General features: G+C 41.1%; 1 protein-coding gene across 5 annotated transcripts; it reads right to left on the bottom strand.

The window, feature by feature from the left end:
* Window positions 1–663: 663 nt before the first annotated feature.
* prdm10 (PR domain containing 10) lies at window positions 664–12,023 on the bottom strand. 5 transcript variants are annotated; one of them, XM_086216431.1, is made up of 23 exons: window positions 12,006–12,023; window positions 10,835–10,958; window positions 10,396–10,557; window positions 9,850–9,909; window positions 9,664–9,768; window positions 9,039–9,207; window positions 8,613–8,854; window positions 8,127–8,327; window positions 7,906–7,978; window positions 7,709–7,826; window positions 7,496–7,616; window positions 7,071–7,328; window positions 6,181–6,525; window positions 5,696–5,851; window positions 5,422–5,601; window positions 5,229–5,339; window positions 4,899–5,099; window positions 4,569–4,712; window positions 4,280–4,450; window positions 3,770–3,907; window positions 3,408–3,621; window positions 3,231–3,328; window positions 664–2,716 (listed from the first exon to the last, which is right to left on the bottom strand). In XM_086216431.1, exons 2-23 carry the CDS (start codon window positions 10,904–10,906, stop codon window positions 2,528–2,530), a joined length of 3,528 nt encoding a protein of 1,175 aa, XP_086072557.1. In that variant the 5' UTR covers window positions 10,907–10,958; window positions 12,006–12,023; the 3' UTR covers window positions 664–2,527. The 5 variants fall into 5 exon arrangements, with proteins under 5 accessions (XP_086072557.1, XP_086072555.1, XP_086072556.1 ...); XM_086216429.1 differs by lacking the exon at window positions 12,006–12,023 and adding an exon at window positions 11,731–11,801; XM_086216430.1 differs by lacking the exon at window positions 12,006–12,023 and adding an exon at window positions 11,234–11,473.
* Between the last annotated feature and the right edge of the window lie 3,407 nt (window positions 12,024–15,430).

Here is a 15,430-nt window from a genome sequence, read left to right as displayed (position 1 = left end):
AAAGGTCTTTTGCCCAGAGTTCTGTTGTGTTTTTATAAGTTAGCATTTTACTTCTTAAGCATTGTTTGTTTTTTTGCCTGGTCATCTTAATTTTTCAAACTTCCCTCACCTGGAAATGGAGTAAGAACATATTTTTGAACCAGTTATATCTTGTAGCCACAAACTAATCAAGCAAGTTCTTCCTGATGACCTTTATAATAACTAAATTGTGGGAACCAGTTCTGTCATGAAGCTTTCTCGGTGTTGTCATTCTGAACAACCAACCGCTCTTCATTTCAACAGCTGTCTAAAGGGAAACTTATTTATTTATGAACTTTATTCCTCTTTTTGTGAGTTTGAAAGTATTAATCTGGATCCAAATGATTTCAGTCGCTCCAACATTGATGCTGTGACCAGGAACCCCCCCCCCCCCCCCCAAAAAAAAGAAAAAAACCCACAGTAAACTTGTTTTTGGCACAGACAGGCTCAGATTATGATCCACGTGACATCATCATTGAAGGGATCCTTCAGAGACATATTTTCCTCTTGTATGCCTTGATCATAATTATCAAAATAATCGTAAACCAGGAGACAGAACATGGCGTTGGGATGTTTCTCATGATGAAACTGTTGCAGCATCATTTCCTCCTAATTCTCTCAATGAAGTGGGCAGAACATAAAACGTACAGGTATAAAATAATTTAATTTCTCAACACATGTACAAGAGGACAAAATCACCTCCAACAACAATAATGAAATGGTAATAGTTTTGCACTGTAGAGCAATTTAAATAATGAACTTTTCAATGGCCAGTGTGTTAACCAGTGTTGTCTTCACGGCGAATTCATTGTACAAACACTCCGAACACGAACAAGTAGCAAAAATACTCAGAAGTTTCAGGTATAAGAAGAAGTTGTTCCCCCAAAAAGTTAATTATTTTGTTCAAGCCATCACCTCCCCATTTCAGGGAGCAACACGTCAAATGTATTTCAGACAGATCAAAACATTTTCCACCGCTCTTGGTTGTAAACGGCTGCTGCTCCTTCATTTTCTCTTGAACAACTGACATGATGGCCACACCTTTAAGATTGCTACTGTCTGCAGAGATGTGTGTTAGTGTGTAACCCTCAAACTGCAACAAAAGGACGTTACCTTTCTAGCTAATCGTGTGGCGGTTGTTGTTCCTCTGGTTGAACATTACAAAAAATAAAAGTAAAATCCACGTCTTTTCAAAATGCTTTTTTTTTTTTCTCTTTTGGAACTTTGACGTTAAAGCGTGACGAATTTCTTTCAGTTGAAATAAAAATAAGGTTTGCACTCATGAGAACTGAATGAAGAAAAATGGAACTATTACAGAAATACATTTGCCAGTAAAACGGGAAAAACTAGCCTTGATAAATAAAATATTCCCACTGTTAGACGTAATTATGAGATTAAAAGTCGTTAGTATAAAATTAGCTATTATAATGAGACATTTTCAAATCTAAATATGAGATCAAAATGCAAATTGGGAGGTTAAAATTGAGATAAAACTTGTTAAAATTATGAAATAGTTGTGATTATTAGCCATTATTCAGAAAAAGTCAATTATGATTACTTAAATGTTCTAATTGAAATGACTCATCTCATAATTCTAAAGTTTTCGTGCCATAATTAATCCTACATGTCATTTTGACTTTTTTTCCTCTGAATGAGTTTATTTCATAATTTTTTTACTTTTTATATCTTAACATTGACTTTTAATCTCAAAATCATGAGTTCCCACTGGAATATTTTTATTGTCAAGATTCATTTTTGAGCTTTTTTGTTTACCGACAGAAATGGGCTGCCGTACATTGCGGTTGTATTTCGTATTTCTGAATTTTGGAATATCAGGATGAACAAAGATGTGAACTGGAGGCATTTTTGATAGAAAATTACCTGTGAAATATCACATCGCATATCAGCAACAATATAAGAACATACAATGTAACAGACTGTGTATCCACGTCGGTCAAAAATACCATGACCTCTGGTATGGAAGGGCAACTGCAGAATATATTTCTTATATTTTCAATTCTGATTTTCATTTACAAAAACTATACTTCAGGAAATTGTTGTAGCTTTACATTTATGTACGAGGACTTTACAACAAAACATTCCACTTTTCCAGATGCATATCAAAAGCCTTTAAAATGATCCTGTACACGTATCGGATAGTTTGATTTCCTTCTTCCTCTCGTTTCTGTAGGGTTCAGTTTAGTGTTTATTTTTACATTCTGTTCAAAATCAGAACTTCACATTTGTCAGTTGACTGAATTTATTTCTCTCACAAAGTTCTAGCAGCTCATAACCCAACAGCTCATACAACATCGCATCACTTGACGGACACATAAAACTGTGTTCTTCCTCTTATTAACTCCATATGTACACAAGTCTTCCTGTGTGTTGAGTGTGTGTGTGTGTGTGTGTGTGTGTGTGTGTGTGCGCGCGCGCGCATATGACTGTGTTCGTCTTTGTGCGTAAAAGCTACATGCGGGATCAGGCCGAGGCTCGTCGCTGTAACAGCTCAGGGTTTGGTGATGTGTACTTCACTCGCGCCGCTGCCGTTGGTGGTGGTGGTGATGATGTACTGCGTGGTAGCCGGCTGATTGGTCGGTTGCTGCTCCAGATGTTCAGCGTGGCCCTGGCTTGTGCTCTGAGGGCCCGGCTGTTTTGTGTCCAGCTCAGTCTGACCCTCTGAGATAACATAGTGTGTCTGCAGGAAGACAATTCAAAAGCTGAATTCATAAAATAATCCACTAGATTTCAATCCAGTTTGATTTTTCATTCTCTAGGAGGTCAAATTTCAAAAAGATATTGGTACATTGTGACAACATTTGATTTCCTCCTTGTTGCAAGAGATAAATACAAATTTTATTCAATGAAGGAAAGCCATATTTAAACTAAAAAGTGGATTTTGCCTTTTCAGTACCTACAAAAAACATGTCTCAAGCTCACAATGAAGTTTTCTCTCATACAGCACTTCATTGTATCTCCAGGATGCAGAAAGAGCAGGCTATGTACGGTTAAATGGAAAGCTTATAGCCCCCTCTGACCACCAACTATAAATAAAACTGTCCAAAAACTTCTATTTACAAACTGTAATGTGGATCATCCTGTATAATCCCCATATTTTTTTTTAATTCAGTAATCCGCAAATATTTGGATTTGCGTCAAAATAAAACTGTAAACTACTCGTTGTTCCTCATAGCTATTAGTCCTTCACTCACCGTTTTCACCTGGTTGCTGTTTACTCCAGACACAGGTGTGCTGGCCTCTGCTATCACGTACTGCGTGTGGGGCAGCGCCATCATCTGGATCTCAGATGCTGAGGCAGAAAGAGGTTGACATTTTAGCCTGAGATGTGCTGATAAACTGAAAGATACGGAAGCACGGGTGAGACTCACAGTATCCTCGGTAGTTCCAATTCCCAGGGATGTAGGCGTGCTGCACCGTCCCCTGCTGCTGCTGCTGCTGTTGCTGCTGCTGCTGCTGCTGCTGCTGCTGGTTGCTGCTGGTCTGGAGGGTGTTGCTTTGAGCCAAGGTGACAGGGGTCAACTGGGTAGGACTCAGCTCCTGACTGGCCTGTTGGGAGCTGGGGCTTAGAGGTTGACCTGTAACCTGAAGGACATTGGAGGGGTGGTTGTCTTTGTTACAGGGGAAACGTGATGGAGATTCGCTCTTTCCATTTCAAAAGGAGACTATTTGGTTATAAATTAATAATCTGTCATAAATGATTCAAACAAACCTCAAAGTAATGAGGATGTACCTGTGAGGCACCTTGTGCGGTGCCTGACGGCTCCGTGACCTGGATGTGTTGTACCTGGATAGAGTGCTGGCTGTAGCCATGAGGGTCGTGTAGCTGGCTCACATCAACAGTCGGGTGTTGGGAATGTGGAGAGGACGCCTGTAACGCACAGAAAAATCTCTGTTTATCACGTCCTCCTAAATTCTACTAATAACCTTAAAAATAAACTTTTATCAAATTAGTACAAGCAGATGCGATTTTCTTGTCCTGCAGCCACTTATACAACAACTATTACGAGAAATGTAGTTTACTTAACCCTGTTGTAGTATATTCCTGAGCACACAACTGATGCAGACTCCAGAAAGTATAAACAGATCGAGTACACTTAAGGAGGGTACACACATGTTTGTGTACATTCTGGAGTGCAACACCATCCTCAGACTAAAACACACACAACACAACAGGACAGGTTGCTTGTGGAGTTGCCAGCTTTCTTCTGGTATATTGTTGCTTAAAAAGAAAGTCCTGTACCGGCGCCACCTGCACCACCTGCAGCTGAATGTGCTGCGGTTGGGACAAACTTCCTCCAGCCTGGGAGACGGGAATGTACTGGATCCTCTGGTAGTCTCCCTGTGCTGTGCGGTAGTCTGTGGTCAGCGTCTGGGAGAGCTCCGTCATGGCTTGCGTCAACAGATCTGTAGTCTGTGCAGGATATAAAACATACAGATACATATTTAAGTGTTGAGGTTGCAACACATTTTTAGAAGCTGTTTATAATATTTCATAATAAGAAAACCACTCAAGAGGCATTCTTTCTTACCACGACAGCCTCGGCTGTGGCGCCGTCCGCGCTGATGACAGCAGGAGTGCTGCTGATCACAGCCGTTGTTAGAGGAGACTGGATGGTGTTGGCCAGCTGAGCAAACTCTGGATGCTTCTTCCTGATGTGCTGCACCATCTTGGTCTGAGACACAAGCACACCCAAACTTTCATTAATATTTCACTTCCAAATTAGAGACACACAGAACCCAAAATAAGAGATCTAACAGCATCTTATTACAAATTCTGTCCTGGATGTAAACACACTGCATTAAATCTCTGTGTGAATGTTACAACAGATTTTGAATGTGGTGAGATATCTTCTACCCACCTTGCTGCTGTACTGTTTGGCGCAGTGTGGGCAGCAAACAGGCGCAGTAGCGATGGTGCCGGTCAGCTGGGTGTGTGTGCTCAACATGGGATCTGGTTCACCGGGAGCGGCCGGCCGCAACTTCCGAATACTGGGAGGCAGTTCAGCTCCAGGATGGTTCTTCAGGATGTGAGCTTTCCTCTTACTGGCACTCTTATACACCTGCACAGTTCAACAGGCTCATCACGGATACGGAGATGTACTTTGGCATTATTAAAAAATATAATAATAACAATGAGGATGTGTCTTTTTTTTTTTCTTCTGAGGACAGGACAAAGAAGATCAACAAACCTTGTCACAGTACTGGCAGAAGTAGTCCCTGTTGGGTTTAATTATTGGCAGCGTTAGCTCAGGCACATCATCGATACGCATGTCTGGGTGACGCTTGGACAAATGATTGACCTGCAACCAGATAAAGGATAAAGCTCTGTGTAATCCAATAAAAGCTCAATCAATAGAAAGCTTAATGTCAACTGCTGCTCACCAGCATTCCTCTGCGTCTGAATCCCATCATGCACACTCTGCATTTGAATACAAAGCTCTCAAAGTCGGTAGTGGGAACCTTCAGTTTGAGCGTTTTGGAGCGTTGGATCCGGTCAGCCTTCTTAGCCTCTCTGTCGGGGTTGTGCATGCGCTGCATGTGTTCCCGCAGCTTATCCTTCCTCTGCAAGTCATAGAACAAATTTAGAAAACGAACTCACATTTCTAAATACTGATATTCCTATATATTCATTTAGCACGAACTGAATTAATCTTACCTTGAATTGTTTGCCACATGTAGAACATAAGAAATCTTTGCGATCAGAGTGGCGTAACATGTGTAACCGCAGCTTGTCAGGACGGCAGAAAGCCTTTTCACAGTCTGGACACTGGAAGATCTTCTCAGAATGGAAGCAGCGGATATGTTTCTTTACCTGGTGAAGAGAAATTCTTGAATTGTGTGACAGTTTACTTCTTTAGGCACTCATCCAAAATGGCCACCCTGAAAGTTTTTCTGCTCTACACAAAACTCCATTTGCCGCCTTGTAAAGCATCCTTGGATTTCTTGAAAGGTGCGATATAAAGTATTTCTACAATCAATAATAAGTATGGCTTTTCAACAAGTTGTATTTAAAATTAAATGCATATTTATCACTTGAAACATTTGCATTTAATTCATCAACTGAAAACCAGACTGCACAAAATTCTCTCGTCGGGTTTTGATTGAAAATGTATCGTCCTCCAGGCGACCCTCAGCACCAACCTGGATGAAGTCGGTAAACGTCTTCTTGCAAGAGGGACAGGTAAAACTACCGTCCACAGCATGCACACCCACATGGTCTTTAAGCAATTCCAGCCTTTCAAAAGTTTCTGGGCATAAGAGACAAGAGTAGGAGCGGTTCTCTGTGTGCATCAGCAGGTGGTCTTCCAAGGCACAGTCACTCATGAAGCTCTTGCTGCAGATGTGACAGGAAAACGCATAGGCTTCCCGTCCGTGGACCCGCAGGTGCTGATCCAGCTTCTCTTTGTCCCGGAAGGCCTTGCCGCAGTGGGTGCATTTAAAAGGACGCAAACTCTTTCTGATGAATAAGTGCTGCAGCGCCGCATTCTGAGAAGGGAGAGAAAAAGAGATAGAAGGAAATGACAAGTAGAAAACCCAAGAAGACATGGCTGTGCCGAGACACCGGACAAGGCTGATAGATGCAATGGAGTGTGCAGGAGGGGGCATATCCTGAAATGTCATATGAGCATTAAACATCATGGAAAATGGCAAAAGCAATATCTGAAGTTTGTATTTGTCAGACATTATTCAGGTCCCACCTACCTGCACATCCACCTTTGAGGGAGGAGCGCATTGAGGAAGAGAGACACATTGATGAGGAGCAAACCATGGCCACCATGGCACCAAGAGTTCACACTGCACTGCTGATTTTTTTTGGATCATAGGGTCCTGTCCTCTGTATGGTTTTTGCTTCTTATTGCATTTTTGTGACAAAACATTTGGAGACTAGATGGACTCATCTGGGAATGAGCTTGAGACCTAAACTTGTGTATGATGCACTTAAGTGAGCTGACAACTTTGAAAGTTGTACAGTGTGAACTTGGTTTTAAAAATCTACGTTTAGTGAGTTTTGAGTTGTCTACCCATCTTACCCGTATCCTCTTAGCACGGCGCATGTCCTGAGATGTAAGCTGGGGGTCTGGTTGGCTGCTCTGTGTAGTGTCTTCCTTCAGTGGAACAGGCAGATCTACGTTGCCAGGTGGGGGGTTGGAGGGCTCCCCTGCAGAAGGTATAATCTGGCCCTCCGCCTCAGTTACCGCGTCTGGCTCTGGTTCCACCGCCGCCAGCCCGTTCTGAGCTCCCTCTACTCCCTCCTCCAGAGGCTGCTTCTCTGTCAGCTCCAGCATCTCCTTGTTAAATTATTAAACATTTTGAAAAACTGAGTGCAAGAATGGCCTGTTGATGATGACTTTTGATGTTGCTCAATAGATTGATTAACTGATACACTGTTTAAGCACTGAGAGAGAGAAAATAACATTTCAGTGCACACACAAATGTTAACAATTGTGTTGCTTACTGTTGTCTTGTCTCCAGCAGCCTCCACTGGTGGATCCAGGCGTATAAATTTAGGAGGCCGCCCCGGTCTTCTTCCTGTCCCGAATCTCTTCCTGCCTCTACCTCGACCACGACCTCGAGATCTGACAAACGAACATGCAATCAACATGTCAAAAGGGCTCAAACTTCATAGAAATTACAGAAATCTAAAAGGGTGAGAAGACAGGGACTGCACCTGGTGACTGAGTTTAACTTGTCGTCATGCATGTTGAGATGCTGCTGCAGTTGTTCTGAGCTCACAAAGCGGCGGTTACACTCGTAACAGGGCCAGTTCTTCTCTTGCTCTCGCAGTACTGACAGAGAAAGAAAGTTACCGTCACTGTCTTCCACTACGACTGTAATGACTTGTACTGATACTACATAGAGGCTCACCTTTCCTCTCTTCTTCTGTGACATTGTGGATCTTCTGATTAACATACTCTGCATATGATGCAGCGTACCATACCTGTTGAAGGAAATGTGGTTAAAACAACTCATTCCTGTTAATTCATTAATCATCTCATTTAAACTCAGCAAAATAAAAAACTGAACTTCTCAACCAGATTGTTACTGCCTGAAGAGAAAGCCAGACAAAGGCCCGACTCAGGACTGACCTTGAGCTCTTGCTTGGGTTGGATGTTCTTGATGGTTGTGTAGAAGATCTCTGAGCCGTACTGATAAGCTACCAGGTTCTGCTCAAGGTGGTTCTGGGCGGATCTCACAAACATCATCCAATTACAGCTGTCCTCATCAGAGAGGTCAAACCAGGTGTTGTCAGACTTCTCTGCATCCTTTTCTGCATCCAGCATGCAAAGCTGAGACAATAGGAAAAGGACAACAGAAAATTAATATTCAAATGCAGAAAAAAGCAGCTCTGACCATTATCCATAATTTTAAAAGCTTACAAGTACGAAGTATCATTGAGCAAGATACTGAACCCCTAATTGCTCCTGATAGCCCTGGACGGACTGACAACCCGTCCAGGGTGAACCCCCCAATTTCGCCCAATGTCAGCTGGGATAGGCTCCAGCCCCCCCACGACCCTTAACAGGTAAGCGGAATATGGATGGAAAATGGATGGATGGAAGTCACTGACTTACTTTGAGATGGATGTAGTGGTCCTGCAGTTCACTTTGAGGAACCAGGGGTCCCTCCACAGGTCCAAACTGAGTACGCTTAGGAATACGTCTCTTGGAGAACACGCCACCGAGAGAGCGATCGATGTAGAGGACCAGAGGCAGACTGGCCCGGGCCCTGGACATCACCGGCCGGTTGGGGATGGGGTGCAGAGAGCCATGCTTCAGACACACAGATGGGTTGGTGTTATTACACTCCTCGCACCCTGAGAGGCCATGAAAAGAGAAATCAAGTTGAGAAAATTACAAGACCACAGAGAAAAGAATGTAAATAGTTCTTGTTCCTGCAGAAAGATATGTTTGGTTAAAAAGTCAAAGATTTTTTCTCTGGGTTTTGGATTTTTTTTTTCTCCTGACAACTGTGTTTCGACTGCAGACGACGTCACCTACAGAGGCTGTGAGGGTTGAACGGCTGACGAGGCTCCCAGTCGTCCATCTCAGAGTCTTCTTCTTCATCTTCGTCTGAATCATCTGTGGAGTCTGTGGCCCCGAGGGGACTGGTCGGGGGGTCTGTGATGTCGGCCATGGAGGTGAGCGAATTGGACACAGACAGCTGCTCCTGCAGGAGTTTAACAATTGGGCTCAGGGTTCATGAGTTCACCTTTATAGGGAAACACTCAAGATTTTCTTTATTTTCAAGATGGATGTGATTACAGGGAGCAATAAAAAAAAAAAATATATATATATATATATATAAATAATAGTTGGACGTATAATGGAAACTACATCATTCATTTGTTATTTTCAGAGAGGATACATTTGGATAAAAAAAATGATGTAAATATATTAAACCACTGCATTGATGTTTCACATATTTGATCATTTTGTTGCACTTATGGATGAATCTAAAATTAAAAGAACCAAGTGAGCCCATGTACCTCCTGGACTAACATGTCGTTCAACTAACAGCGTTATTGGTTATGTTAACTTCTCCACCCCAATCTACAGTAAACTGGAATAATGCTACATGTTGGCCTGAAAGATTTTATAACAGAGAACATGCACGTGTCCTTACCTGAGAAACTGGCTCCAGGATGGCTTGTGGAGCATCAGCTACATTACTGAGAACATGCAGATTGGCAGCGTTCATGTTCTGTCCACTCGGGAGTAAAACAGTGACCTATCAATGAGTAAGACTGGTTTACAATTCTGGAAAAATGTTAACGAAAAGAAAAATCATGGTAACACTGTGAGAAGTTACCTGTTGGGTTGTACCATCCTGCTGAATGTACGCCACCTGAGGCTGATCAGCAAACACAGTCTGAAACACAATCATGTCTAATTTGTAGATTTTTTTTTATAGAAAATGTACTAAAATATATTCAACTCCGAAAAGAGTAAATATTAATTTCATGGAAAACACTTATTCCATAACAGACAATCACAATGTGTTCTGTCTTTGTCAAAAAAAAAAACCACTGACCATCTGTCCATCCACGATCATTTGTAGGAACGTGTAATATTAGATTTTGCAATATGCAGATATTTTTCTACTGATTTGGGCTGTTAACCAATATTTATCAATGCTGATGTTATCTGTACAAAACAAGTTTATATGATATACAGAAATACACATGTAAACAATTTGAATTTGAAAAAGCCAAGTTTCTCTTCATTTACAAAACATTTGGAAAGGCCCATCAATCATTTATTTATTGATCAGTTCGTACGATCAGATTTAAACAAAGCTTGGCAAATATAAGTATAATAGACAGATACCAATATGCAGTATTTGACCTCTACCTACCTGGGTGCCATCTGCGGGGTGTATGTAGACCAGCGTGTGCTCTGCAGACTCCACTGAGGTATATGAACTTCCATCAGCTGTATAAACCACCTGCTGCTGTCCCCTGTCTGCCTGGTCTCCACTGTAAACTATCTGAGCAACTGTGCCACCTTCAAAAGTCACCTGCAACACATAAACACACAAAAACTGTGAGGCACACGCCTCCTGGTTGTGACTAATAACTGATTTAACTGCCAATGTCAACATCATCTTCTTTTACTCCCAGGCTATTTTGCAAGTATAGAACCACCTTTATTATGATTGCATAACTTAAGAATTGATGAATTTTGTGATTAAGCATCATCTGTGGTTAGATTTTCCTTATTTGGTGAGTGTGTAGAAAACAAAAGCTTGGAAGTATTGACTGAATGTACTGTTGCATCTTCATCTATTGACAGACCTGTGTGGCGTTGGCCGAATCAGTGTTAGCAGCTTGACTCCAAACAGCAGAGGCTTCCTGCTTGGTTTCCATGGCAAAACGGTGTCAGGCCAGGTCACCTCACCTTTGAGAAACACTGGTGCACCTGAAAAAGGATAGGGGTATTTTTAATAATCACAATATCACAGTAAGCTAGTGGCTGGGCAGCTAACTTTATTTTTTTATAGTGGGAGGGACTGGTAATCATGTGCCAAATAAAATATTCTGATTTATGTTTTCAAATTACAATCTGATCTCAAGTCAACCACAATCGTATGAAAGTACAAGACTCATCTATGTGCTCAAGAGCTGTTTGACTGCAGCAATGAGATACTGCAGCAGCAATGCGAAATAACTGGGGATGAATTTATACACAAGTACCATCCGGAACTGAGATTTTTGGGATCGCTCGGCTGACAACAGCACGCCAAAATAAACCAGCATGTCACTTCTTGAGCAGAGCGGTCACACAAGACTCTCAGCGGGGGTACGAGGGAAAACGCGTCCGGCGTTTGCCAACAAGGCCGTCCGGAAAACAGTATCCAAATGCAAAGGCATGTCGACACAGAAGCAACATTAAAAAATCGCGACACTTATTTAAAAATCTACTTGGTATAATCAATAATGACTTGTTTCCCCCCTATTTTAACCCCGCAGGTTCTTGGTCCCAACCGGACCATACCACAAAAACCAGCGCTGTAGAAACCCGGGCATATACTGCACCGCTACATTAGCATTTCGACCATATAGTCCCGATGCACGGCCGACCTTGGAGGCTAACATAACTAGTCAGTTCTCACGACGTGGACCGCATTTTACAGTTTTTAACAAAACCGATTTTGGAGCAGTAAAGGCCCGAATTATTAGAGTAAACCCACCCGTCCCCCATTCTAGTTGAGCCCAGCCCTTCAAGTCGACAGTGGAACAAGGAAGAACGGGCTCCATTTTGGGTGGGACTACGAACGACAACAGCGACATCCAAAGAGAGCCAAAGAAAAAAAACACATTTTTCTATCGGTACAAAGACCTAAAACCAGATACACGTTTAATTTATATTAGCAGGAAGACTACTAATAAGTCGAATCACAGAACTGGCCATGAAGCTATCAGTGGTTTTGTTACATTTTATGGAAAACGTACAAGTTGTTCTTACCTCAGAATGGTAGCTGCAGAGATGGCTGCATTACATATATTAACATAATCTACCTAGCAACAAGCAGGAGCCTGACTTCCAATTGGTGGCTGTTTACTCAGTAACAGAAGCGACTCACGGCGTTGCATGTGAATACGTCAAGGCTTGGAAATGTGTAATACTATTGTATTACTACATTTCAAAATTAATAGCAATCTTTTTAAAATAATTTATTTCTAGTTGTAAGTCCACGACCTGTCGTAGCTGATTTGACTGCAGCCAATCAGAAATTTCAAACTGAAATGGTCCAATCGAATTAAATCCTTGTTTATTGAATATCCAATCGTTTCAATTTCCTTCATAGCTTAGTAGCGTTGCTATCTTAGATATAGTTTTGTTCACACACTTGAGGAATAGTAGGTTTATGTTGTTGTTGTTGTTTTAAATCTGACAAAGAAAAAGTGGCTGATTGTTAAATCAAGAATAACTTTGAATTTGTCACATTGCCATCAAAGTAGACATGATATTCTCCCACCTCCGCTTGCTATTGCCAAAATAGTGATACAATCCATTCAAATAAGATAGGAAATAACACTTTTGCTTCTTGCTTCTCTTACTCAACTACCCAAACATAACCAAAAAAATCAAATTTGCCCATGCAAGCTTAATGTGTAGATTTACATTTATATACAATTTTCTCATCTAAATAACTTCACTAAATATTGTGGTGGGAACTTCTCAACGTCTATTATTTGTAATAGATGTACTACACTGTTGGACTGCTGGAGGGCACCAAAGACTCATAATTATACGCTTGAAGATTACAATCAACCGCACAAACTCAACCAAGTATTACAAATGGGCGAATGAACTAGAAATAGAGAATAAATATTAATTTGAGAAAACAGAAAGACATGAGAGGGTTTGTACTGCAGTTTGTTTGATGATACAGGTTCATGTTCAAATTAAAATTCTGCCATAATTGGCAAACTCCCTCGTGAAGAAAAAAGCAATTAACCCCCCATAGTTTCATCTGTTTAATGTAGTCGAGCAGCAGGTCTCCAAGTCACTGCCCACATCTCTATTCATTACAGTGGTGTAAATATGAAAATTAATATGAAGTTATAACAAATTGGACTTTCAGCCCTCTCAGTAAATTTAATGGCGCTGGAGTCATTACATACAGTAAACCCCTTTGTGACATTGTCCTGGGAACACAAAGGCAATAATCATTTTTACACTCTAATTTGATTCCAAATCATTTGAATTATTCTACATTTGCAGTTTGGGGAAACTGAATGGATGTATTGTTTTTATAGCTTGTTGTGAGGTGATTCTGAAGTTTTATTAAACCTCTAATGCTATGTAGTAAACTGCATTATTCATCTTTGGTTTGTATGGGTTTTTTGTTTTAGCTGCTCCACTTTAATAAATTTGGACCTTTTCTCTGTGGACAACTGTTACTGGAGGAGTATGATTGGAAAAATAAATCTGCTTTTTTAAAGGTGTGATTTCACTGAGGGATCAATCCGATATGGTCACTTCTGCTCCCTCTATCTCATCAAACAGATGCCGTTTAAAAAAAATTAATAACCTGCCTCAAGCAAAATCAAAATTTACATGATGCTGCCTTTTTTTTTTTCCAACAAGTCATCAGAGAAAAAATAGAAGCGACAGTCTTGGAAGAAAAATTGTATCGATGGGGCAACAAAATAAAAGCCCAAAAGACTGATCAAATTAAATCTTTATCCATTTTGCTGCCTTTAAGATCAAGAAGAAAAATGCATGTATCCATTTGCCCTTAAACTAATTTGCAATTAGCATCCAGAACCCTTGGCAGATATGGAAGGAAACCAAATATCACTGTTATGAGTTTGTAGCGCCACCTACAGGGGCAATTTAACAAATACAGGCGATATCACCATCCTCACAACTTTGCTGAATTTGTTTTTATGGGATATTATTCTTCAATAATTGAACCTTTCAAGGAACTTCATACTGGTGGTGTCTAACAAACAACCACAAGGTGCAGCTGTCGAGGTCATTCCTCAGGTCTCAGCCAGAGAACATATGTACCAATTGTCATCTGAAAACATAAAAGAAAATGGAGACAAATACCATGCAATAATACAGCAGTAGCTTCCTTTGAGGGTAAAATTACATCAGATTTTACAAACTTTTGTCACAGGGCTTTATGTACATCACCAAATCTTGTTCCAAGCCAGTTCAACCGTCATCTGTGAATGCATCTTATTTTACTGATGGCTGACGGTAGTCAACGTGGCAATAAGTGGCTGATACTGATGCACAGCTGATAGACTGGCGCACCCTGATAATATGATTAGGTTCCAGCTGTTCTCGTCTCAAATAGACTTGCTCACACAACCTTTATTTTTTCGACATTTTACGCCATCTTGGTATTAAATTTTAATCCCTATTGACATTTCAATCTGTCAAATAAACACTCTTGTCAGATGCACAATGTATATTCTGCACGTGCCATACACATTCAGCTGCTGCCACCTGTATCTCCAAAACTCCAGCAGAATCCCTAACTTCTACGCTGAAATGAAATCAGGAATCTGGACTCTTCAACGAGAGGAGAGCTTTTATTCATAACATCAACTCTTAGCTGGAGCTGATTTATATAAATTACATCCAATTTCCTGTCAGATAGACATGATATATGACAACTTCCGGTGGCTACTTGGAAAATGAAGTGACACTGAACCAACAAACAATAGTTTCTTGCAACTACTTTCAAAAAATTGTGTGACCACTAGAGGGCACTGAAGACAGATTATATGCGTATGATAAATATGAACTCCACAAACAGAGCTGAGAACTGAAAATAAGTGAGTAAACGGGAACTATCCATCCATCCATTTTTGTCCCCTTCTCCTGTGTCGCAGAGGGGCTGGAGCCTTTCCCTGCTGCCTATAGGCGAGAGGCGGGGTTCACCCTGGACAGGTCGCCAGTCCATCTAAGGGCCAACAGATAAAGACAGGCAACCATTCACACTCCCACCTACGGTCAATATAGAGTATCAATCAGCCTCGTCCTCTCTTGGAGAGAGAACCAATGCAGGTACAGGGAGAACCTGCAAACTCCACACAGAAAGATCCCGTGCTTGAGCAGGGACTCGAACCTAGAACCTTCTTGCTGAGAGGTGACACTGCTAACCACTGCACCACCGTGCCACCTTATCAGGGCATTTTGCTGAGAAAATATAAAAACATGCGGGGGGGGGGTACAGCTAAATCATATTGTTGAACTTCAAAGAAAAAAGAATTCTTGATGATTGTCAAACTCCCTTAATAAGCAAAAAATAATTTACCCCCTGTTGTTTCCCCAGTTAATCATCTGTTTACGTAATGGAGTTACTGCCTGCCTCTCAATCATGACAAAAATGCAAGTATATGAAAATTAAACTAAAGTGACAACAA

The sequence above is a fragment of the Aulostomus chinensis genome, chromosome 10, assembly GCF_037954235.1.
Source record: "Aulostomus chinensis isolate RoL2024-O1b breed Wild chromosome 10, RoL_Achi_v1.0, whole genome shotgun sequence".
Lineage (NCBI taxonomy): Eukaryota > Metazoa > Chordata > Actinopteri > Syngnathiformes > Aulostomidae > Aulostomus > Aulostomus chinensis.
Note: the sequence above shows the minus strand (reverse complement) of the source record. Positions and strands in the feature narration are given on the sequence as shown.

What these genes read in the sequence shown, in the direction of transcription:
- prdm10 (XM_086216431.1), bottom strand. Translation starts at nt 10,906, where the DNA reads ATGGAAACCAAGCAGGAAGCCTCTGCTGTTTGGAGTCAAGCTGCTAAC. An exon ending in CATGTGGCAAACAATTCAAG is followed by an intron (nt 5,602 to 5,695) that starts GTAAGATTAATT and finishes TATGACTTGCAG; the next exon opens with AGGAAGGATAAGCTGCGGGA. An exon ending in TTGGAACTACCGAGGATACT is followed by an intron (nt 3,329 to 3,407) that starts GTGAGTCTCACC and finishes TTTCTGCCTCAG; the next exon opens with CATCTGAGATCCAGATGATG.